This window comes from Eleutherodactylus coqui, chromosome 4 (genome assembly GCF_035609145.1).
Source record: "Eleutherodactylus coqui strain aEleCoq1 chromosome 4, aEleCoq1.hap1, whole genome shotgun sequence".
In the NCBI taxonomy this organism is placed as follows: Eukaryota; Metazoa; Chordata; class Amphibia; order Anura; family Eleutherodactylidae; genus Eleutherodactylus; species Eleutherodactylus coqui.
In genome coordinates, this window is record NC_089840.1 from 301402607 (window position 1) to 301427479 (window position 24873).

At 44.8% G+C, this 24873-nt stretch overlaps 1 protein-coding gene across 1 annotated transcript in view; it reads right to left on the reverse strand.

Moving 5' to 3' along the window:
- Positions 1 to 19823: 19823 nt before the first annotated feature.
- Positions 19824 to 24873, reverse strand: part of SORCS3 (sortilin related VPS10 domain containing receptor 3) — an 810393-nt gene continuing 805343 nt past the window's right edge. Inside the window, exon 27 of the mRNA XM_066601804.1 lies at positions 19824 to 20375. Within this exon, the coding sequence (XP_066457901.1) occupies positions 20311 to 20375 (65 nt within the window). The 3' untranslated portion in view covers positions 19824 to 20310. The remainder of the gene's footprint in view (positions 20376 to 24873) is intronic.

Consider the following 24873-nt stretch of genomic DNA (forward strand, 5'->3'; position numbering starts at 1 on the left):
AAAACAAATCAACTGACTGCAGGCAAGCCGCACTCTCGGGTAAGGAGTAGGCCCATGTCTGGGGGGAACCCCGAAGTAAGGACATAATCAATCCAACTTTCTGGGATTCTGAGCCGGATGAGCGGGTCCGCATCCGAAAATACAATCTACATGCCTGCTGGAAAACAAAAAACTTGCCCCTTTCCCCTGAAAACACCTCAGGAAGTGGACACTTGGCCTCAGGAATAGAAGGGGCAGAAACATGCACTAACTCCCGCTGCTCCCGGGCCACCATACGACCGGACAGGTCTTGGATCACGACCACTAAATCCTGCAACTGACTTGCGAGGGTACTCATGGCCTCCATTGGAGAGCAATTTTAAGGGCCAGTTATTATGTTACGGTATACTAGACTTGATAAGCCAGCCCGGGGGCCCTAGATCTCGCCCACAACCCCGGTCCCTGCCTGCTTGCCTCCACTCCTGGCTAACCCCAGGCGGGCAACTGGGCGTCAGTCCCTACTCTCACTAGGGACAGAAAAAGGGACGCTGGCGTACCTGGATGCAAAGGGTAGAATACCGACAGAAAAGGCAGATGTAAATGACCAACACGAACAATACTAAGCAGACCTGAGGCAGATGGGAAAACCTGGCGGATAACAGCAAAGTATAGCAGACAAAGAAGAGAGAAGCAGGAAACCAACAGAGGCAGACTAGCTAGCACACTGAGGGAAACCAGTAACTGGCAGTGATTGCAAGTCTCTGGCTGACCTAAAAGCAAGGTGCGCGCGCCACCAGCACCACGCTGGCCAGGCACCCGTACCCCAGGCAGCCGAACAACAGGCCGGGGGGATGCGCCCCGACCGCAGGACCCCGCACACCGCCGCCCCGGGCGGACCAACAACCACCACATAGTTACATTAACAATCTTAGAACTGTGTTGGGCCATCCCTCTGTTACTCCTCCTCAAAAAGTGTGAATAAATTCACAAGTGGGTGTTACCAGTTGGAGGGCGGATCTCTGTATACTAACATTATCCAATCAGTACTAGCAGTATTAGAGTATGACAAGGGGAATTGTGGGTATCAGTTTAATTATAGATTTCCAGTAGGAACCACAGAGGAACAGCACAATGCATGATAAGCCCTATTTATACGCAAAGATGATTGCTCAAATATCCGTTCAAAAGATAGGATGAGTGACAGTCGGAGTAGTTATTTTGCATAAGCTGCTAATGGGCACTAATGCACATTATTAGCTTCATTTGCATGTAAATGAGCCTCCTTTCACTGTATGCAGATAACAGCAGGTAGTCTGTTCTCTGCATACAGCTCTTTTGTTCTGCCCCGGGGCTGCAGCTGAAAACAATGTTATCAGTGCTCCCGTGGGGAATCACAGCCTGCAGTCCCTGCTATCAGCTGGCCGACTGAAGAATGGTTTTTATGCTGAACTAAAAATCATTGTTTAGCCAAAAAGTAAGCGATGGCAGCATTTACAGGCAAGGATTATCACTTGAAAGACATCGCTTGAGCGAATTTTGAGCAGTAATTGATGTGTGTAAATGGGGCTTTATGTGAAAAGATGCTGCCGGCTGGTTAGTTTATGAGGAGCGCAGGTGTTTACTACAGGGGCTTCTTCACACGAGTGCATGCATTTTTGCACACATCTCAGAGCAAATACGTATTTGCTCCATAAACTAGTCTATTTTGCACATGTATCAGTGGGTATTCCTGTACTTTTTGCGGCCGCACGGCATGTTCATTTGCACGTGGCGGACGAACAGGCGCGATTTAGATGGCTATTCAACCTAATGAGTTCAAGAGGCCTTCTTATTCCCACGGTTTTACGCAGAGTATTGCATATCCTGTTGCGTATTGTGTGCGCCCCCCCCCCTCCCATAGACTTCTATGATGACCTCTGATGTGGAAATGCGCACAAAATTACAGTATGCTGCGCTTTTTCTGGACATGCTGAATGCTCGCGCAAAAACAGGAGGTGAGAACTTTGACGTCAATGGGTTCTGTTCTCTGCGTATTGCGCACAGACATTTTGCGCACTCAAAATCGCAGATAAATCCGCCGGTGTGAATCCGCCCTTAGAGATAACTCTTAAAATGGGTTTTCCAGTTCTACATGATTGACGATGCCTCAGGATATATGGGGGTCCGCCGTTCAGGACCCCCACTGATCTGCTGCTCGCCGGGACTGATGCTGGAAGCAGACAGCTCCATGCCGACAGCAGAGGCGCAGACTGATATGGCGTGCACGACTCCAGGAGCCGTAGCCGATCCACTACTGATGGCCGATCCTGAGGATGCGTCACACCATGTATGCTGGAAGCCCCCTTTATCTCGGTGCCGGAGCAGGGGCTTTGGTGTCCTGTATCTGACCCGGCAGTGGTGCGGACGCCTGTAGCAGCCCGACAGAAGCTCTGCGGTATCACCGATGGAGGAGAGCAGATCAGAGCGGAGCCGGCGGGCGCAGAGTGGCGTCTTCCCACACGAGATGCGTCGGCGCTCACAGTTTGTTTTCTTTCTATTTTTGGAAGGAAATGGGTTTTAAATGCCAAACTCTTTTTCTTACGTAAAATCTCAATTTAAGGCAATTTAGTATTTTGCGTTACACGGCGGTGGAACAAGCGATGAAGCGGGATCACGCAAGGCGGTAATTGAGATAAGTGACGGATTTCATGCACTTTTAGGTTTCCACACAATTCCTCCTCCGCCACCAAAAATACCTTCATTCCACAGAAACACATTTAGAATGTTGGGAAACTGATTATAACCCCCCCCCCCCCCCCCAATGAGGCGGCTTGCAGTGAAGTACGCAGCGTTTACGAAGCTTTCTCCTGCGTTGTGTCATTCTGCCGTCGGACCGGTCACTCAGGGCAGCACCATCTTACATTATGGGAAGTGGCAGGGCTCTCCGATCGTCACGCTTGTCCATAGACTAAAGCTTTCTAAACTACTTTATGTGTCAATTCCTTTCAGTTTTTGAGATTTCTGCTTGCAGTCAGTGAATGGAAACCCTTTTTTTACCTGAAGCTGTCCAGTTTGCACAGTTGTGTGGCTCATTTGCAGAGCTCAAATTCTCTTACAGGGAGCCTACTCGGTTCCTCGTGGCCTCCGGCACAGTACAGCGATACAAGCCGACTTCAGCGTCACTTATGCCTTTGAGCAGTCATGTTTGTAGCGCCGGGCAGAGAGGAGTCCGATGCGGTCATTAATGTTCCTTATTCTCTGCTCCCCCGCCCTTCTGTCTCTAAGCGTGGGGTTCCTCCAGGTGAGGGGATCTGTCAATCAGCCTCTGGAGGGAGGAGTAGTGAATTTGCTGTCTCTCAACAGGCACGTTCATTCCTGCACCACCCCACTCCAAGCTGAACCCGCTCTGCTATTCCCCTTTGCCTAAATCATTTGTGCTGCTTGCTTGCTGTGAATTGTGTGTTTTGCATTTCATCTGTTTGCATTAGGTACGTTTTACTGGCTAAATGAAACTCTACTTTTAGTGATTTCTGCCATCCACCTCCCCCAAATGGCATCTTCACCCATCCCTGTTGAGATGCTTTCCTTATCTAAGGAGAGCAATAAACTTCACTCCGCCCCCCCCCCCCCCCCTTTGGTCATTGGGTTTGCAATGCTAAAGTCAGCTGGCTAGTCAATTGGAACCTGATTAGCCACTCCCAGCTGTTTCCAAGTCGTACCTTTAACTTTCACTATAATATCAGTGTAAGCATGCATGCCAGGCAAATATAATGCTGTATGAAGTATGGCTGGAGAAAGTATGATACAGTTCCATCATGGCAGTTTGACAGGGTAGGTGACAGGTAGGCCACAAACTCTGCCTTAATGCTTTACACTTCAAAGCTATCGCTAATGCTGTCACTTCTGTTCTCATTCTTGCTCTCAGTTTCAGAACTTCTTTCTTGTGCCAACCTCTGGGGCGCTCTATTCACATCAGCCCCTCTCTCCTGTCCTCACCCATGCACAGCTCGCATGGACTCTATAGTTTCTTATTTAGCCTCAAACCCCCTAATACCACTAACAAACATAACAGTCACCCTCATAAATCTCCTAACCATCTGCTCACCCTCTCTATCCTGCTGCTACTAGCTGCTGGGGATATCTCTCCCAATCCTGGCCCACCCTCCACTGCTCCTAGCTATCACCCACTACCTGACTCACTAATAAAATCCCCAAGCCCAACTGCTAGCCCATGCATACCCTTCCCTGACTCCTTTAAATGTGCCCTCTGGAACTGCCAGTCAGCATGTAATAAACTCCCCACCATCCACAACTTTTTTACTGTTAAATCCTTAAGTCTGCTCGCTCTCACAGAAACGTGGATCCAGCAGTCTGACACGGCCTCCCCTGCTGCACTGTCCTACAATGGCCTGCAGTTCTCCCATACCCCGAGACCAGATGACAGACGTGGCGGAGTAGGTGCTCTTCTCTCTCCGAAATGTACCTACCAGATCATCCCCCCTGTACCCTCACTCACTTTTCCATCATACAGCTTTTCCGTCCACTGTCCATGCGAGTAGCAGTTATCTATCGCCCCTAGGTGATCCTCGCCTGTTTTTGGACCACTTTGCTGCCTGGCTCCCCCACTTCCTATCCTCTGAAATTCCAACCCTCATCTTAGGTGATTTTAACATCCCCACTGATGACCCTCCACCGCGCCAAACAAGTCTACTTCACCTCTCGTCTCCTCACTATCACACGACCCTAAACGACTCTTTGATACTTTTCACTCCCTTCTTAGCCCTAAACCACAGCCCCCGGTGACGGATCTCAGTGCTGAAGAGCTGGCTGCCTACTTCAAAAAGAAAATTGATGACATCTGTCAGGAAATACCTTCCCAATCCCAGACTAGCCCTGACCCTAGCCTTGTCAGCACTGCATCTAGCTCCTGCTCACTGTCTGTACTCAGCCCAGCGACAGAGGAAGAAGTCTCCAAATTGCTTTCCCCTGCTCGCCCCACCACCTGCGCTAGCGACCCCCTCCCATCACACCTCCTCCGATCCCTCTCCCCCACTCACACCTCCTCCGGTCTCTCCCCCATCGCACCTCCTTCAGCCCCTCTACCCCCTCCCCTCCTCCAATCCCTCTCCCCAGTGGTCATCTCCCATCTCACCACTATATTCAACCTCTCTCTGACCTCTGGCATCTTTCCCTCTTCTTTCAAACACGCCATCATATCCCCACTGCTAAAGAAGCCGACTCTGGACGTCACTGATGCTGCCAACTACCGACCCATCTCTAACCTCCCTTTCGTCTCCAAACTACTAGAACGCCTGGTTTACTCCCACCTTGTAAGCCATCTATCAGAGAACTCTCTCCTAGACCCCCTAAGTCTGCCTTCCAACCCCAACACTCGACAGAAACTGCCCTTATAAGGGTATCCAATGACCTACTGACAGCCAAATCGAGGGGCGATTACTCCCTACTGATCCTCCTTGACCTGTCTGCAGCATTTGACACTGTTGACCACAAGCTCCTCCTCAGTATGCTTCGCTCCATCGGCCTAAAGGACACTGCCCTCTCCTGGTTCTCGTACCTATCTGACCGCTCTTTCAGCATCTCCTTTGCTGGCTCTACCTCCCCTCCTCTTCCCCTTGCTATTGGGGTCCCCCAGGGCTCGGTCCTTGGCCCTCTTCTTTTCTCTATCTACACAGCCCTTATTGGACAGACCATCAGGAGATTTGGCCTCCAATACCAGCTCTATGCTGATGACACCCAGCTATACACCTCTGCCCGTGACATCTCTGCACCTTTCCTCCAAAACATCACCGACTGTCTGTCTGCTGTCTTTAACACCATGTCCGCTCTCTACCTAAAACTAAACCTCTCTAAAACTGACCTGCTGGTATTTCCACCCTCCACTAACCGACCTCCTCCTGACATCTCCATCTCAGTGTGTGGCACCATAACTCCCAGCACGCCCGCTGCCTTGGAGTCATATTTGATTCTGATCTCTCATTTACCCCCTACATCCAATCTCTGGCCTGAACATGTCAGCTGCATCTTAAGAACATCGCAAGAATCCGCTCTTTTCTCACTGTAGACACGCTAAAAACGCTTACTGTTGCCCTCATCCACTCCCGGCTCGATTATTGCAACTCGTTGCTGATCAGCTTCCCCTGCACCAGACTCTACCCTCTCCAATCCATCCTGAATGCGGCAGCCAGGCTCATCTTCCTGTCCAGCCGCTACTCGGACGCCTCTGCCCTGTGCCGGTCACTGCCCTGGCTGCCCGTTAAATACAGAATTCAATTTAAACTTGCTACCTTCATCCACAAAGCCCTCCACAGTGCAGCGCCACCTATATTGTATCCCTCATCCCCAGCGCAGCGCCCCCCTATATTGTATCCCTCATCCACAGCGCAGCGCCCCCCTATATTGTATCCCTCATCCACAGCGCAGCGCCCCCTATATTGTATCCCTCATCCACAGCGCAGCGCCCCCCTATATTGTATCCCTCTTCCACAGCGCAGCGCCCCCCTATATTGTATCCCTCATCCACAGCGCAGCGCCCCCCTATATTGTATCCCTCTTCCACAGCGCAGCGCCCCCCTATATTGTATCCCTCTTCCACAGCGCAGCGCCCCCCTATATTGTATCCATCATCCACAGCGCAGCGCCCCCTATATTGTATCCCTCATCCACAGCGCAGCGCCCCCCTATATTGTATTCCTCATCCACAGCGCAGCGCCCCCTATATTGTATCCCTCATCCACAGCGCAGCACCCCCTATATTGTATCCCTCATCCACAGTGCAGCACCCCCCTATATTGTATCCCTCATCCACAGCGCAGCACCCCCCTATATTGTATCCCTCATCCACAGTGCAGCACCCCCCTATATTGTATCCCTCATCCACAGCGCAGCGCCCCCCTATATTGTATCCCTCATCCACAAAGCCCTCCACAGCGCAGCGCCCCCCTATATTGTATCCATCATCTACAAAGCCCTCCACAGCGCAGCGCCCCCCTATATTGTATCCATCATCTACAAAGCCCTCCACAGCGCAGCGCCCCCCTATATTGTATCCATCATCCACAAAGCCCTCCACAGCGCAGCGCCCCCCTATATTGTATTCCTCATCCACAGCACAGCGCCCCCTATATTGTATCCCTCATCCACAAAGCCCTCCACAGTGCAGCGCCCCCCTATATCGCCTCCCTCATCTCCATCCATCACCCAGCCCGGGCTCTCCGCTCTGCTAACGAAACCAGACTGAGCGCCCCTTTAATTCGAACTACTCATTCCCGCCTCCAAGACTTCTCCAGAGCAGCACCGGTCCTCTGGAACGCACTACCAAAGGATACCCGGGCAATCCAGGACTCACAGAACTTCAGGCGTGCTCTAAAAACGCACCTCTTCAGGGAGGCATACCGCATTCCCTAAACAAACCCCTCCGTACCCCCCTGATAACATGCTCCCTGACCTACTGACTGCAATCCCTGCTAGCCATCATAAACCGCCCCTGCAGTCATACTGATCCTGCCGTCACACGGCTAAACGTCTGACCACTGTCTATGTGTATAGCATCCCTTACTCTCCACCCCGCCATACCGTGCACATCTCCAGCCCTTTACCTTCTGTATCCCCCCCCCCCCCCATTATTTGTAGTATGTAAGCTCGTTGGAGCAGGACCCTCACCCCTATTGTTTCCATCAGCTGATTACTATGTAACCGCGGTTCTGTAATGTTTGTACTTTTGTCTTTCAGTATGCCCCCTGTCTATGTGTATAGCATCCCTTACTCTCCACCCCGCCATACAGTGCACATCTCCAGCCCCTTTACCTTCTGTATCACCCCATTACTTGTAGTATGTAAGCTCGTTGGAGCAGGACCCTCACCCCTATTGTTTCCATCAGCTGATTACTATGTAACCGCGGTTCTGTAATGTTTGTACTTTTGTCTTTCAGTATGCCCCCTGTCTATGTGTATAGCATCCCTTACTCTCCACCCCGCCATACAGTGCACATCTCCAGCCCCTTTACCTTCTGTATCACCCCATTACTTGTAGTATGTAAGCTCGTTGGAGCAGGACCCGCACCCCTATTGTTTCCATCAGCTGATTACTATGTAACCGTGGTTCTGTAATGTTTGTACTTTTGTCTTTCTGTATCCCCCCTGTCTATGTAAGCGCTGCGGAATATGTTGGCGCTATACAAATAAAGTTTATTACTATATATGAATATTAATGAGCCGCATCGGCCTCTTCTTTGCCCGGCGCCGCACAATTACAAAACCGCTCAACATATCAGATGTGTGACAGACCAGCGTGTCTGCCACTATAGTGCACTGCGGGAGATGGAGACCCACGAGGGACGGCTGCCCTCTAAATGAGAAACAACCATCGATGAAAAAGTCCTGCGCTCCTGGAATGAGTAGCAGTGGAGCCGAAAAGCAAGCAGGAAATAGGGTAAAGAAACGGACTTAGTCTGAAGGAGGGGCTGGGAGCACAAGAAGCGCCCTCATTGAAGTGTTCGCTCAAAAAGGCAGAAATGATGATCCAGGCTTTGCCACTAGGGCTTAATTTCTGAAGGTCCGTTATTGCGTATTGGACAATGGTATCCACAAGTGGCAGCAGGTGACAGCAGGTGGCAGCAGGTGACAGCGCGTTTCGGTTCTCTGCGGCACCTTTCTCAAGCCAATATATTCATACACCATTTTTTTGCCTGGGGGAGTTTTTCTTGTGTCTCTGCAGCTCTCCACTTCTTGAGGATGGGATTTGTTTGGTGTGTGGCCACTCGCAGATCCCTAGGGGGCGCTTTCTACTTGTGTTTACTGGCTGCCCTATAAAGGGCTTTTCCGGCTCCTGTCTACAGCTACATCGACACTTACTGATTAATGCAATCCAACTTCCAGGATCCGCACAACGAGAAATATGATGTCATAGGCATCACGGAGACGTCTTGAGTAATAATGAAGATTGGAGGTCATCGTATTACGGTTCGTAGATATTTGTTAACGAACCTTGCTAGTCTGAAGTAAATAAGGTTTATAGATAGTATTCAAATCCTTGGTAGATCCCATCTCAAGTGTCACCTTGGAATGTTGTAAAATGTCAGTAAATGTTATCGTAGCGTTAGTGATGTAAGATTAGACAACAGAAGATAGTGAAGATACAAGATGGCGATTGTTACATGTGCTTTGTGTGAAAGACAAAGAAGGCCAACCCTTCTTCACCGGCTGAGGGCTCCGCCCTGGATGTGTCATGGAGGGCGTTTCCTCCCTATTGCCCTGCCCCTAGAGGGCCGTGTTGTTAATGTGGCCAATAGCAGTCTGCATACTTTGATAGGTGTTTAGTGTGCTGACCCGCCCCTTACCATCGCCCAGTCACGCCACGCACCCAGTGGCCATTTCAGTGCCAGTCATGGCCCAGAAGCCATATTAGAATCTGCTGTAACAATACCTTAGACAGCCACTCAAGTGCCATCTTAGCTCCCCAGCAGGCACAGGCTGGCTTCTCCCCTCTCATCAATGTACCGATGCTTGCACTAGTAGTGCAATGATGGGTGCCTTCTACGAATTGCAAATGAATATTCAAAACCCCTCCATCCCGGCTGCACCCCCCCCCCCTCCCTTCTCCCCGATTATCTGCTCTGCATTCTGTTTAAATTGCCCACACATATAGTTGTTACATGGGGAGAGAAAGGGGGACCTTTTATCCTGTCGTTGATGCAGTTTGTGTCCCTCAATGCCATGAAGTCCATGCAGAATCTGTGGACACATTCCTGGTAGCAGGTGTCTGTCATATGTGGCCAATAACCACCATTTATCCTGTATGTTTTTGTGTTACGTTGTGTCTGTTACCACTGATCTTTGCTGTGCTGCTTGTCTCCTTCATACAAGTGTCAGGTAGCGTCACACTGAGGGGGTAGGTAGCTATAGGTGACACTAGCATTGAATGGAGTCCATTTATGAATAGCTTGATGAGATTCTGGCCCTGTGTGGTTTACAGATTGGTAAAAGAATGCTTGATTCTCGCAAATCTCTGATGAAGTTGAATTCCCCCTTCCACCACCTCTCCCTTACACCCCAAACAGTTCAGCGAGAGAGAAGGGGAGGGGGGGGGCGTGTTAACCTTCTAATGTAAGAATTCTGGAAGCGGCACTCAACTTCAGTGAATGGAATAGAAACTTGTAGTGAGAGCAAACTTGTAATTAAGTGAATTACACTCTCTTTAGGCCGCCTGTAGATGGCCGGGTCGGATCCGGCAGTGAGCATTCTCGCAGCGGGACCCTACCCGAGCGTCTTCAGAGAGCAGCGTGGCACTCACCTGCTACCGCAGCTCTGGCTCTTTCATGTGCCGGCTGCCAGGCAGCCGGAGCATGCGCGGAGCGGAGCCAACGGCCGGGGGGTGAGATTTCTGTGCGGGGCTCTGTGAGCCCAGCACACAAATAAAGCATGCTGCGATTTGTTTGCCGCGCGAGATTTTGCACGGCCAAGTCGCGGCCGTCTGCCTAGGCCGTCTGCCTGTTAACGCAATCCTATGGCAGCTTCCACAGGCGGAAATCCCGCCGCTGAATTTCCGCCCATCTGCAGGCGGCCTTATTATGAGCTTATGCAAATAGGAATGTTAATTAACAATTATAAGACAGGGGATTGTACATACCTTCTTTGTACTGTTTAGTATTGAGGAATCCAGTCCAGACAGCTCAACCCCCATGTAACACCCGAAACAACGCGCCTCTTTCATACGTACAGAAGGGTGGGTCCTAACACCGCCCCCTTGATGGAGACCAATGCAGAAGGTGCAGAAAGCATGGTCACTGGAGTAGAGACTGCCCCCTCACTTCCTCTGCTCATACAGGAAGAGAGGAAGGAAGGGGCCAGGTCCAAAATGGCTGTTACCAGAGATGAGCACATGGCAGAGCCACTCAGGCCCGCCCACAAAACTGCCATCTTGTTTTGCTCCTATTGTTATCTTGTATGAAGATAATGCTGAATGAGGATCACCAGGTTCCTATCTGCTGGGCCCCCAGGAACCTATGGTCAGAGTAAATGTATGGGGTCATTCTGTGAACTTTATGGTTGATACGGGAGCTGAATATTCAGTTATAACCCAAAGAAGTCCCTCATTAATTCCTGTATCCACCAAACTGTCTATACCAAAATTGGGACAGGATATGATGAAAAACTACAGGCCCAAGTGTCCTTTGAACTGGAAGAACAGATGCCTTTACAACTTGAAAAAGATGTTCCAACTCCCGCCCACCTCCTCTCACTCACAGTGCCTCAGGAGGAGGAATGGAGATTGTTTGTTGTTACTCATGAGCCAGATCACTCAAGTCCTACCTGGATCTAGTAATGAAGCTGCTAGGATAATGGCAGGAGGATAATCTACCAGGACTAGCTCAGAAGTGTATGGCAACTTGCGGCTGCTGCTTCTACAGTGATCTTTGTTGCTACTGATCTCCAGTCTGCTGTAGCTGTTTGCAACTTGTGTACCTTCCAGGTTCTCTGCTACCTACTCTCACCCTCGACCTCTGTTCCTGCTTGGTACAACCCACTCTGGTGTTAGGGCCATGACAGGATTAGTCAACACACAGGTTCCAGCTCAGGGCCGTCCTTGTCAGGACGATGAACCTGCTCTCTATTAGGAAGGGATTTCATATTCCTCACCAGTGCAGGGCTAGCTCAGTCCTAGTTTCCACCTTGTACCAAGCTACATGCTGAGGAGTGAGTATCCAGTTTCTGGGTCAGCTCTCAGTTTCACCTGGTGGTTTTCCTGCCCAGAGGGATGACCCAGTGGTTCCACACCTGAATACATAACAAGAATATAGCTCCAGTCGCAGTGCAGCTGAAACAAGGAGCACAACTGGTGTCCAACAAGTAATACTGTCTACCATCTGCGGCCTGCTAGGACATCACACTGCATCTGGAAAAGCTTCTGAAGTATGGTACCCTGAAGAGATGCCAATCACCCTGGAACACCACTCTCCATCCTGTAAAGAAACCTAGTAGAACAGAGTACTGCCCAGTCCAGGATCTCAGAACAGTGAATCAAGCTGTGGTTACTGTGCATCAATCAGTGCCCAGCTGTTCGTATACACTAGTTGGACTGATACTAGAAGAAGCTACTCACTTTACTGTGCTGAATTTGTAAGACTTCTTCACAGTCAGGCTGACAAAGGACGGTCAGCTTATTTTTGCCTTTCAATGGGAAGACCCAAGAACTGGAGAAAAGTACCGTGTGTCCAGAGTGCTCAAGAACTCACCCGCACTCTTCGGAGAAGCTCTTGCTACTGACCTAAGAAGAATCTCTCTCTCCCTTTCCAGCTAGACAATGTATTGCTACAGTATGTGCATGATCTCCTCATAACTGAATCTACCTCTCAGCAATGTCTGCAGAACACTAAGACATTGCATTATCATCTCTATGAAGCCAGATACAAAGTCTCAAGGAAGAAATAAGAGATCGGTCAAGCAACTGTCAAATACCTGGGATTTCATATCTCACAAGGGAAGGTACAACTGGGAGTTGAAAGAAAGTAGACAGTCTACAATATCCCTGTACCAACCACCAGAAGAAAAAGTCAGAGAATTCCTTGGAGCTGTCAGATTCTGCAGAATATGGATATCTGGCCTTGCTAAAATGGTCAAAACCCCTTTATGAAGTCACAAAGGGAGATGAAGATGCCCCCTTCTGCTGGAAGCATGATCATACAAGGGTCTATGACAACATCAAGCAAGCTCTGCTAAAAGCACCTGCACTGGCCTGAAAATGGTGAATTGGTTAAGAATGATGTTGAGAAGGATGACGTTTTACATTCCTATTTTGTATCTGTTTTCTCTCAGAAAGTAGATGGAACATCAGCTGATCTTCCCTGTGCTATTGGGGGGATACACAAATGCAGGCTACCTATAAGCAGAGAGATGGTGAGGAAACACTTATCTAACTTACATAAATCCAAGTCTCTAGCTCCAGATGAATTACATCCTAGGACACCGAAGGAACAGCAGAGGTAATTGCTGAACCACTTGCTGTAATCTTTGAAACTTCCTGTGCAGCGCCCGAGCCAGATGCGCCAATGAAGGATGGACCATGGGGACTGTAAGATGGATGTCACAGGTGGCTCTGTAATCTCTCCTAACAATAGCGTCAAGGTGCCTGCTCAGCCGCGCACAGTGACACAAAATAATAGCTGCAGGCTTTATAATAAAGAGTGGTTTGCCACGTGATGCCAGAACTTCACCCAGAACTGTAAGAGTCAATTGGCGGGAAATAACTTGATATGAGTCCTGGTAGCTTTTTGTAGTAAACAGGAAGTGCACAGTTCACTGAAACATTTACATAATTAACAGAGTAACAAAAATGGCAGTCTTGAACGGAGCAATTAGTTTTGCAATAGATAACATGCTGAAATGCAGTTGAATTCCTGAATACTTCTCTCTCTATCTCTAGAGGCAACACAGTAGCAATTCCCACAGGCCTAGTTATCTGTTGGGTTTACTGGAAAATTGATGATGCAGATTAAGAGGGAGATTTTTGGGGACCTTTGACTATCCTTGGTTTTGACTTCACCGGGTTTTTTGTGAAGCTCGCTGTTTAAGCTTCCCTGCTGGAAATTAGTATGTTGAAGCTGCTCGCTCTGCTGACTTCCTCCTACACATCCTCCTCTGCTGACTTCCTAAACAGAGTCTCCTCTAACTTCTCCTTCCCTTTCTGTCCTGTTCCCACACTTTCTCTGCTCTCCTCCCCTTCAGCATACTGGTTCACTGTGTAGTTTCCCGCTCTGAGCTCTACGCCTTGTCCAATCAGTGAGGGCATGACATATAACCAATAAGCAGCCAGCTGTTGCCAAGGTCTAAGCTTAAACAAAAGGGGGAAACAAGGTTTCTTCGATGTACTGCACATCTTATGCCTCCTTGAAGCACACAGGCAAGTGTGACAGGACTATGAATGGGTGGCTATTCTTGGGGATCCTCTGGGCCACTACATCTGGAGAACAGGAGAAGTCGCAGAAGATTGGAAAAGGGCAAATGTTGTCCCTATCTTCAAAAAAGGGGAAAAAAGGGTGGACCCAGGAAACTACAGGCCTGTGAGCCTGACTTCTATACTGGGAACTATCTTTGAACAAATTATTAAACAGCGTGTATGCAAGTACTTGGATGAGAATGGAGTAATTAACCAGAGCCAGCATGGGTTTGTAACAAACAAGTCATGCCAGATGAATCTAATCTCCTTCTATGACAGAATCACTGACTGGGTTGATCAGGAAAATGCGGTGGATATAGTATATCTTGACCTTAGTAAAGCATTTGACAAAGTATCTCATACCATACTTATCGAAAAAATGACCAAATCTGGGATTGACAAGGCAACTGTTAGGTAGATTCCCAACTGGCTGAGTGATCGTACTCAAAGAGTGGTCATAAATGGCTGCACATCCAAGTGGGAGAATGTATCAAGTGGGACCACAAGGCTCTGTCCTGGGCCCAGTGTTGGTCAACATTGTTATAAATGATCTGGAGGAGGGAATTGAGGGGAAACTGATCAAATTTGCAGATGACACAAAGCTAGGAGGGATAGCTAACACTAGGGAAGAGAGAGAGGATTCAAAAAGATCTAGAAAAGCTTGCACAGTGGGCGGCGACTAACAGAATGGTATTAACAAGGAGAAATGCAAAGTCCTACATCTGGGCAAGAAAAATGAAGAAAGCACATACAGAATGGGAGGAATTGGGCTAAGCAGCAGCACATGTGAAAAAAACTTGGGTATACTAATAGATCACAGACTGAACATGAGTCAACAATGTGATGCAGCAGCCAAAAAGGCAAACACAATTCTGGGATGTATTAAGAGAAGCATAGAGTCTAGATCACGTGAGGTCATTATCCCCTCTACTCTTCCTTAGTCAGACCTCATCTGGAATACTGGGTCCAGTTCTGGGCACCCCACTTTATAAAAGACATAGACAAACTGAATCAGCCGTGGCTGGGCGTTATAGTAAATTAACTGTAACACACTTTAATTTATTGTTAGGTGAGATGCCCGTATATATGGGTGCACATATGGTTGTATTGCTGCTATTACTCATTTAGTACCTGGAGAGTTTTCATTAGTCCTTCATAAACAATTTTCAGATACCTCATCAAGGACATAAAATACCACAGGAGACAACTCATGAAAAAGGGGAAAGGGAGGGGCCATTACCTGCCCAACTTGCCACCATTTTAAAGAATAGTGAAAACCTGATAAGGGGATCCTATGGACGGAAACAACTCATCACTGAAAGGGGTCGGAGGAGGATGTCAGGAATCGTTCTGACCAACAGGCTGCACAGTCAGCTGGATACAACGCAGGAGCTCCAACTAACGTGTCCGAACACACAACTCGCCGTTCCTCCGCACGGATGGTATAACAGCGGGCGACCAGTTCCAGCCCCATTGTGTCTAAGAGAAACAGAAAGACTCCAGCGGGTAAAAGAGCGCAAAACTTGTATCACTGAGCAGCGAGAAAACATCTCCTGTCAGATGGAGCCAGATGTCTGTTGTTGATGGGAGGTCAGAATTTGGCGCAAGCAGCATGAATCGCTGACCCCTTCCTGTCAGCTGGTGGGGGTGCAGTAATGGTGCGGGGTCTGGTTTCCTGGCACACCTCTGATGGTCATTCAGTGTATTATTGACTAATTTAAGACCTACTTAAACGTCTCCAGGACCGATGATTCAAGCTTCTGCAATTTCAGTGAAGGTCTTCTTGTGGTACAAGGGTTCTGCTCGCGGCCGTGTTGGTACAGATCGTTAGTACAGACAACATGAAAGTCCAAATGATGCCTTACATTGGGTGTAATGAAGGGACAATCTGCTCCCTCGGGATGTGTTTGTGGGATGTGCTACCATACCGGCTTGGTGCACATGGCCTTGCAAGTACATGAACCCTAGGGCAACACAGATGGCACCATGGGAAATAAGTGAGGAGAGCAAGTAGGAGAATAACACCTTCCAAGTGGCCTAGACCATGGCTGAGCCGGAGGCAAAGGCTTAGTTGGCACCCTGAGCCCCGGCCAAAGCTGATCATCTCATGCCTCATGTCTTGGCTTCATTTAAACCAAGAAGAAAGGTGACAAGTACCCAACTGGAGGTAGATAAGTGACAGCTTGCAGCCAGAACCTCTGCGGCCGCTTGTAACCTCTCACTCGCTGGACCAAACGGACATTTGAGATCATCACAGGGCACAACCGAATCATACAAGTTCTGAATATGGAAAAAAATTCTCAGAGTCTTTTTATTATTATATTTTCTCCCAAAATTCTTTATAGAAATAGAATAAATCAGGATCTGTAGACAAGGAAGAAGTATTTACAGGTTTGATCCCCGCCCCCGCTCACAGAAACCAAAGAAATGCTGTCAAATGTGGCAAAAGCAAATAAAAATAAAAAACAGTTGAGCAGAACGGTGCGGCGCGGGCAGAACGGTGCTGCGCGGGCAGAACGGTGCGGCGCAGGCAGAACGGTGCGGCGCAGGGCCGATTCGCCGCAGCGGAGACCAGACTCGTTATATTACTAAACATTAATTTATTTCCAAGAAATTAAAAAGCTATTTACATCCTCAGTATGTACATTCCGCCTCGAGTACCATCGCCATAAGCATGCAGAGGGTGGAGAGTGATGACGAGCGACCATCACCGAGCAGTCCAGAGCCGTGGAGGAAATCACTCATTCATGTTCGAAGGCAAGTGGACGGGTTCAAAAATAAAAAATGCAGAAACAAAAATGTGTCTGTAATACATCATGTGTACGGATGCAGAAACACAACACTATGCGTGGAGCTGGAGGGCAACTAAACCTGGGTGCGTGGTCCGCCTATGTACAAACCGCGGGCTGCAGCCACCTGCTCTGCACACCGTGGGGACTCTGCTGTCGATACATTGTATCCTCGTCTGATACTAAGTAGCAGATCTGTCCGGCGTTGGACCCGGCTGAGCAGTTAGTTCTGCACCTTCTATGGAATTTAAGAGCAACAATTAAAGCCTCTTTAATTGTTTTACATTTCATTTTGTGAATTACTGATAAAGCTGCAAAGTGGCACTGAGTGAGTTAAAGGGGCGGTCAGGAGAGAAAAAGTTACAGTAAAATCTCAGTGCTTTACAAAAACATAGTAAAGGTCACACTTCAGTCACCCGCTGCCTTGTAGCCAGGATGCCCAACCCGGCTGCCCTCTGCTTCTGGCTCCAGTGATGACATCCTGTCACATGTGACTGCTGCAGCCAATTGCCAGCTGATCCTGAGCTGATCCTGCCAGTAATTGGCTGAAGCAGTCACATGTGACGGGACATCACCGCAGGAGCCAGAAGAAGAGCGCAGCAAATGGGGAGCCATCAGAGCTGGAGCTTCAGGGAATCAGGTGAGCTTTGGCTTTTTTAATGATTTTATACGGCGTATTTTCCTCCCAGACCGCCCCTTTAAGATGCGCAGGTTGTCGTTGTGTATTAAAAAAAATGTAAATGTTCTAAGCAAAAACAATTTGTAATTGTTTGACATTTTTGTGAATTAATAATTGCGCCATTTTCCCGCCTCGCTCTGCGTGTCGCCGCGTCCAAATATTCATCAATAGTTAAAAGTATAAAAATGGAACAACAGGATGCGTTTCCCTGAAATGTGTGAAGTATTTGAACCTTTGACATTTTTGTATCCCTAAGCAACAGTTTAGGAGTTTCTTGGCAATTTTTGTAATTTATCTCTGTTTAAAACTGAAAAGAAAGACATTTTGGCCCTTTTTACTGACATGAGCAGAAGGTTTACCATAAAACCTGTATATCAAGATTAAAAAAAGGTCTCTCTTTAGTGAAAGAGACCTTCTCGTCCAGGATTGGAGGAGGGGCGTTACCCTACCAGGTGTCCTCCTCTCTGGCCACATTGCCACAGATCTGCCTGTTCCTGTCGGCACTCACGCACGCTGCATCAGTTATTCAGCATGCTGCTATTGGATTGGCCAGTGCTGCTCACATGAACAGCGAGGGCCAGTCAGACCAGCATGTAGGGTCTTAGATGACCGATGCACCAATAGCAATCAGTGTGCACTGGAATGTCTAAGGAGCGGCACAGAGGCGTCCCAGGAACAGGCAGATCCACACCAGACACCACCAATATCATTTCCCCTCTCTGGTCCCTGGATAAGTTCTGTCCCAGGACTGGAGGGTCACGTTACGATCTTGGAGTGCCATCATTCATCTCAGGCTCCGTTCACACTGATGTGCTTTCCCTTTCATCAAGGTGTTTGTGACAGCAATAATTGTGCATTTTGCACCAATGGCGAAAGCACATTCTGTGCTAGCAATTCCATGATTCGTCGGCACAGCTAGAGCCAGTACCATCTCCGCCTGTAGGGAGGACACTGTACTTATTATTACGCTCTATATTCTCCTAAATAAGCTACAGCCCATAAATATCCAGTCAGGAGGATGAGCTCTGATCTCCTCTATTATACCTGTGTGACAGGACACTAATCATTATCAGAAATATAATTGGAATGTCTGTGTCCCCCTAGTAAAGAGCTTCTATGGTAGAGTCCATCACACAGGGATTGTAATGTCTGAAACGGAGAATATAAAGGCAAGTAATTCCCAGAAGGTCAGAATGAGATCACATGACCCACTTGAGAAGAAGGAGGCCAGGAAGGTTCAGATAGAAATAAGTAACTACCTGAGGTAATTCTAGCTAACTTATATATGCTGTGGGACCAGCTACATCAGGAATTGTTAATAAAATCACCAGAGTGGCCCTTTAATTGTGTCTTTCAGGATTGGTTGGGATCCATTTTTAAATACAGATTGGGCAGAGCTTTCACGGCTCCATGGGCGCTATTGTCGGGATTATTGCTCATGCATGCGGTAGAGAACCTGTGCGCCTCTTTCGGTATAGAGCACTACAACCTCAGCCGTACAGGCTCCTTTGGACTCCGTATGTACAGACCCCTCCAGAAGTTTGGAAACACCCCTTAAAATGCAAAATGAAATTCTCAAACATCTTGAAGCTATGAAAAAATCATCTAAATCTTCCAATTGACTTTAGGAATCCGGAAATAACGTCACATTTTGGACTCCTTGTAGCCTCCACCCTCGGCCTGCATGACCACCTTGCACCCCATCAGCATGCGGCATCAGCCTTTACATTTTTTGGTCAGGTGATCTCTCCAGTCTTGGTGGGTAAACCTCCCAGAGAGGTTTTGGAATAGTAATTTGCTGTTCAAACCATGAGCTGTTTCCAGACTTCTAACGGGTTCTATACGGCAATGATCTCCCCGAGAGGCCCTTTATCATTACTCCGTCCATACGGACCATCTCACATGGGGTCTCTACTAGACCTCCACAATGGAGGCCCCACACACAGGAGCCCGGAGGTGCATCGCTACAATCCTTAACTTTTGACTTACAATTATTACAAAAAATGTCAGATTTTTGGGGAACTTTAGGCAGAAGTAAAAAGTACGATTAGGACTCGCATATAAAAATATTACAAAACTGCAAATTTTGAGTCAGTTTTCAGAATAATTCAGAATGCAGTGAAAGTAGATTAAGTATCGAGGAGGAACTTGTTGGGGGCCTCCGAGATTGTAATAAATACATTTTATCAGAATGTGTCGCTCACATTATGAGGGGGAGGGGCTGAGGTCCTTCCCCAATTATGTAACACATTACAATAAGTCCAACTGCAAATCTCAATGAAAAAAATTGAAATTCGTATTTTTCTCCCAGATTTCAGCTGTCGGGCAGAAGCACAAACTGTTGGGGGGTTTTTTTTCTATAAGAATCAAATTTCCTGAAAATGAAACAGATGACATTTTTGTGGAACATTCCAGAAAATAGGTTATTTTTGTCTACATTTAACCCATTTACAGATTCCTATTGTAAAAGTGGAAATGGAAATTCCAAAGATGAACCCAGAGGGAATCAGACTCTTCATGTTGCCGATTCTGCCACCTGGTCAGAAACAAATCTGGTCGGGCACAAAGAACACCTGTCTGTGCCCAAACACCTTCATAGGAATGTCTCCGGGCGCCTCCTTCAGCGGAAGTGTCATGCCAGAGAGACGGAGATGAGAAGCCAACGGGGACATTTCAGAGCGGATTACTGAAGTCACGGCGTGAAAGGAAAGGGCCATTCGGCTTTTTCTCTTTATTTTTTACATTTTTCCTCCTCCGGCAACAAATGTTTATTGTAAAAGTGGGGAAAAGACTGAGGGAGCCGGTGTGCCAGTCACGTCAGCGGGCAGGAGCCGTCCCAACCACCTGCCACCCGCAGGAGCACAGAATCACACATCTCCGGCCTGCCATACAAAAAATTGTCCAGACTTTGGCCCAGCTGAGAGCTGCCAACATTAAACACTGGTGCAGTTGGGGATTTCTTTTGTGCTTTCGCTGTTTGCAATTGTAGATATGGAACCTTACAAAAAAGAAGACAAGAGATGTAACAGAGCTGATAACAGAGAGAAATATAAGACAGAGCTGAAGATCTCATAGCTAATATCCATCTAACTGTCTGATATCTATCTCATATCTGTGAAACAAAGAGATAGAAAAGAGAGGAGACAGACAGATAGAAGATAGATAGATAGATAGATAGATAGATAGATAGATAGATAGATAGATAGATAGATAGGAGATAGATAGATAGATAGATAGATAGATAGATAGATAGATAGATAGGAGATATATATAGATAGGAGATAGATGGATAGGAGATAGATAGATAGATAGATAGATAGGAGATAGATAGATAGGAGATAGATAGATATGAGATGGTTAGATAGAAAGATATGACATAGATATCAGAGAGATAGATAGATAGATAGATAGATAGATAGATAGGAGAGAGAGATACATAGATAGATAGATAGATAGATAGATAGGAGAGAGAGATACATAGATAGATAGATAGATAGATAGATAGGAGATAGATAGATAGGAGATAGATGATAAATAGACATGAGATGGTTAGATAGATAGATAGACATGAGATAGATAGGTAGGTAGATAGATAGACATGAGATAGATAGATATGAGATAAACAGATAGATATGAGATAGATAGATAGATAGATAGGAGATAGATATTTGAGATAGTTAGGTAGATATAAGATAAATAGATAGATATGAGATAGATAGATAGATAGATAGATAGATACATAGATATGGGATAGATAGATAGATATGGGATAGACAGATAGATAGATATGAGATAGATGGATATGAGATAGATAGATAGATAGATAGATAGATAGATAGGAGAGAGATAGATAGATAGATATGGGATAGACAGATAGATAGATATGAGATAGATGGATATGAGATAGATAGATAGGAGATAGATAGATAGATAGATAGATAGATAGGAGATAAATAGATAGATAGATAGGAGATAGATAGGAGATAGATAGATAGATAGATAGGAGATAAATAGATAGATAGATAGGAGATAGATAGGAGATAGATAGATAGATAGATATGAGATAGATAGATAGATATGGGATAAAAAAATAGAAAGATAGAAATGGGATAGATAGATAGATATGAGATAGATAAATATGACATAGATAGATGGATATGACATAGATAGATAGCTAGATAGATAGATAGATAGATAGATATGGGTTAGATAGATAGATATGAGCTAGATAGATAGATATGAGAGAGATAGATAGAAAGCTAGATAGATAGATAGATAGGAGATAGATATGAGATAGATAGATAGGAGATAGATAGAAGATAGATAGATAGATAGATATGACATAGATATGAAAGAAAGATACATAGATAGATAGATAGGTAGATAGATATGAGATGGATGGATAGATGTGAGATAGATAGATAGATAGATAGATAGATAGATATGAGCTAGATAGATAGATATGAGAGAGAGATGGATAGAATGATAGATAGATAGATATTAGATAGATAAATATTAGATAGATAGATAGATAGGAGATAGATAGATAGATAGATAGATAGGAGATAGATAGATAGATAGATAGATAGATAGGAGAGAGTGATACATAGATAGATAGGAGATAGATAGATAGATAGATAGATAGATAGATAGATATGAGATACATAGATATATAGATAGAGAGAAGATGGATAGATAGATAGATAAATAGATAGATATGTGAGATAGGTAGATATGAGATGGATAGATAGATATGACATAGATAGGAGAGAGAGATACATAGATAGATAGGAGATACATAGATATATATGAGATAGATAGATAGATATGAGATAGATAGATAGCTAGATAGATATGAGATAGATAGATAGATAGATAGATAGATAGATAGGAGAGAGTGATACATAGATAGGAGGTAGATAGATAGATAGATAGATAGATAGATAGATAGATAGATAGATAGATAGATATGAGCTAGATAGATAGATATGAGAGAGATATGGATAGAAAGATAGATAGATATGAGATAGATAGATATATAGATAGGAGAGAGTGATACATAGATAGATAGGAGATAGATAGATAGCTATGAGATACATAGATATATAGATAGAGAGAAGATAGATAGATAGATAGATAGATAGATGGATATGAGATAGATAGATAGATAGGTAGATAGATAAATAGGAGATAGATGGATATGAGCTAGATAGATATATATGAGATAGATAGATATGGGATAGATAGATAGATAGAAGATAGATAGATAGATAGATAGATAGATAGATAGATAGATATGGCATGGATCGATAGGAGATAGATAGATATGAGATAGATGGATATGAGATAGATAGATAGATAGATAGATAGATAGATAGATAGATAGATAGATAGATAGATAGATATGAGATAGATAGATAGGAGAAAGATAGATAGTTAGATAGGTAGATAGATAGATAGATAGATAGATAGATATGAGATAGATAGATATGACATAAATAGATAGATGGATAAGAGCTAGATAGATAGATATTAGATAGATATATATTAGATAGATAGATAGATATGGGATAAATAGATAGATATGTGAGACAGGTAGCTATGAGATAGATAGATAGATAGATAGGAGAGAGTGATACATAGATAGGAGGTAGATAGATAGATAGATAGATAGATAGATATGAGCTAGATAGATAGATATGAGAGAGATATGGATAGAAAGATAGATAGATATGAGATAGATAGATATGAGATAGATAGATATATAGATAGGAGAGAGTGATACATAGATAGATAGGAGATAGATAGATAGCTATGAGATACATAGATATATAGATAGAGAGAAGATAGATAGATAGATAGATAGATAGATGGATATGAGATAGATAGATAGATAGATAGATAGATAGATAGATAGATAGATAGGAGATAGATGGATATGAGCTAGATAGATATATATGAGATAGATAGATATGGGATAGATAGATAGATAGATAGGAGATAGATAGATAGATAGATAGATAGATAGATAGATAGATAGATAGATAGATAGATATGGCATGGATCGATAGGAGATAGATAGATATGAGATAGATGGATATGAGATAGATAGATAGATAGATAGATAGATAGATAGGAGATAAATAGATAGATAGATATGAGATAGATAGATAGGAGAAAGATAGATAGTTAGATAGGTAGATAGATAGATAGATAGATAGATAGATAGATAGATAGATAGATATGAGATAGATAGATATGACATAAATAGATAGATGGATAAGAGCTAGATAGATAGATATTAGATAGATATATATTAGATAGATAGATAGATATGAGATAAATAGATAGATATGTGAGACAGGTAGCTATGAGATAGATAGATAGATAGATAGGAGAGAGTGATACATAGATAGGAGGTAGATAGATAGATAGATAGATATGAGCTAGATAGATAGATATGAGAGAGATATGGATAGAAAGATAGATAGATATGAGATAGATAGATATGAGATAGATAGATATATAGATAGGAGAGAGTGATACATAGATAGATAGGAGATAGATAGATAGATAGCTATGAGATACATAGATATATAGATAGAGAGTAGATAGATAGATAGATAGATAGGAGATAGATGGATATGAGATAGATAGATACATAGATAGGTAGATAGATAAATAGGAGATAGATGGATATGAGCTAGATAGATATATATGAGATAGATAGATATGGGATAGATAGATAGATAGATAGATATGGCATGGATCGATAGGAGATAGATAGATATGAGATAGATGGATATGAGATAGATAGATAGATAGGAGATAAATAGATAGATAGATATGAGATAGATAGGAGAAAGATAGATAGTTAGATAGGTAGATAGATAGATAGATAGATAGATAGATAGATAGATAGATATGAGATAGATAGATATGACATAAATAGATATGACATAAATAGATAGATGGATAAGAGCTAGATAGATAGATATGAGAGAGATAGAAAGATAGATAGATATTAGATAGATAAATATTAGATAGATAGATAGATAAATAGGAGATAGATAAATAGGAGATAGATAGATAGATATGAGATACATAGATATAAAGATAGAGAGAAGATAGATAGATGGATATGGGATAGATAGATAGGAGATAGACAGATAGATATGACATAGATAGATAGATAGAAATGAGCTAGAGAGATAGATATGAGCTAGATAGATAGCTATGAGAGAGAGATAGATAGAAAGATAGATATGAGAGAGATAGATAGATAAATAGGAGATAGATATATATGAGATAGATAGATATGAGATAGATAGATAAATAGATAGATATGTGAGATAGGTAGATATGAGATAGATAGATAGATAGATATGACATAGATATGAGAGAGAGATACATAGATAGATAGGAGATAGATAGATATGAGATGGATAGATAGATAGATGTGAGATAGTTAGGTAGATATGAGATAGATAAATAGA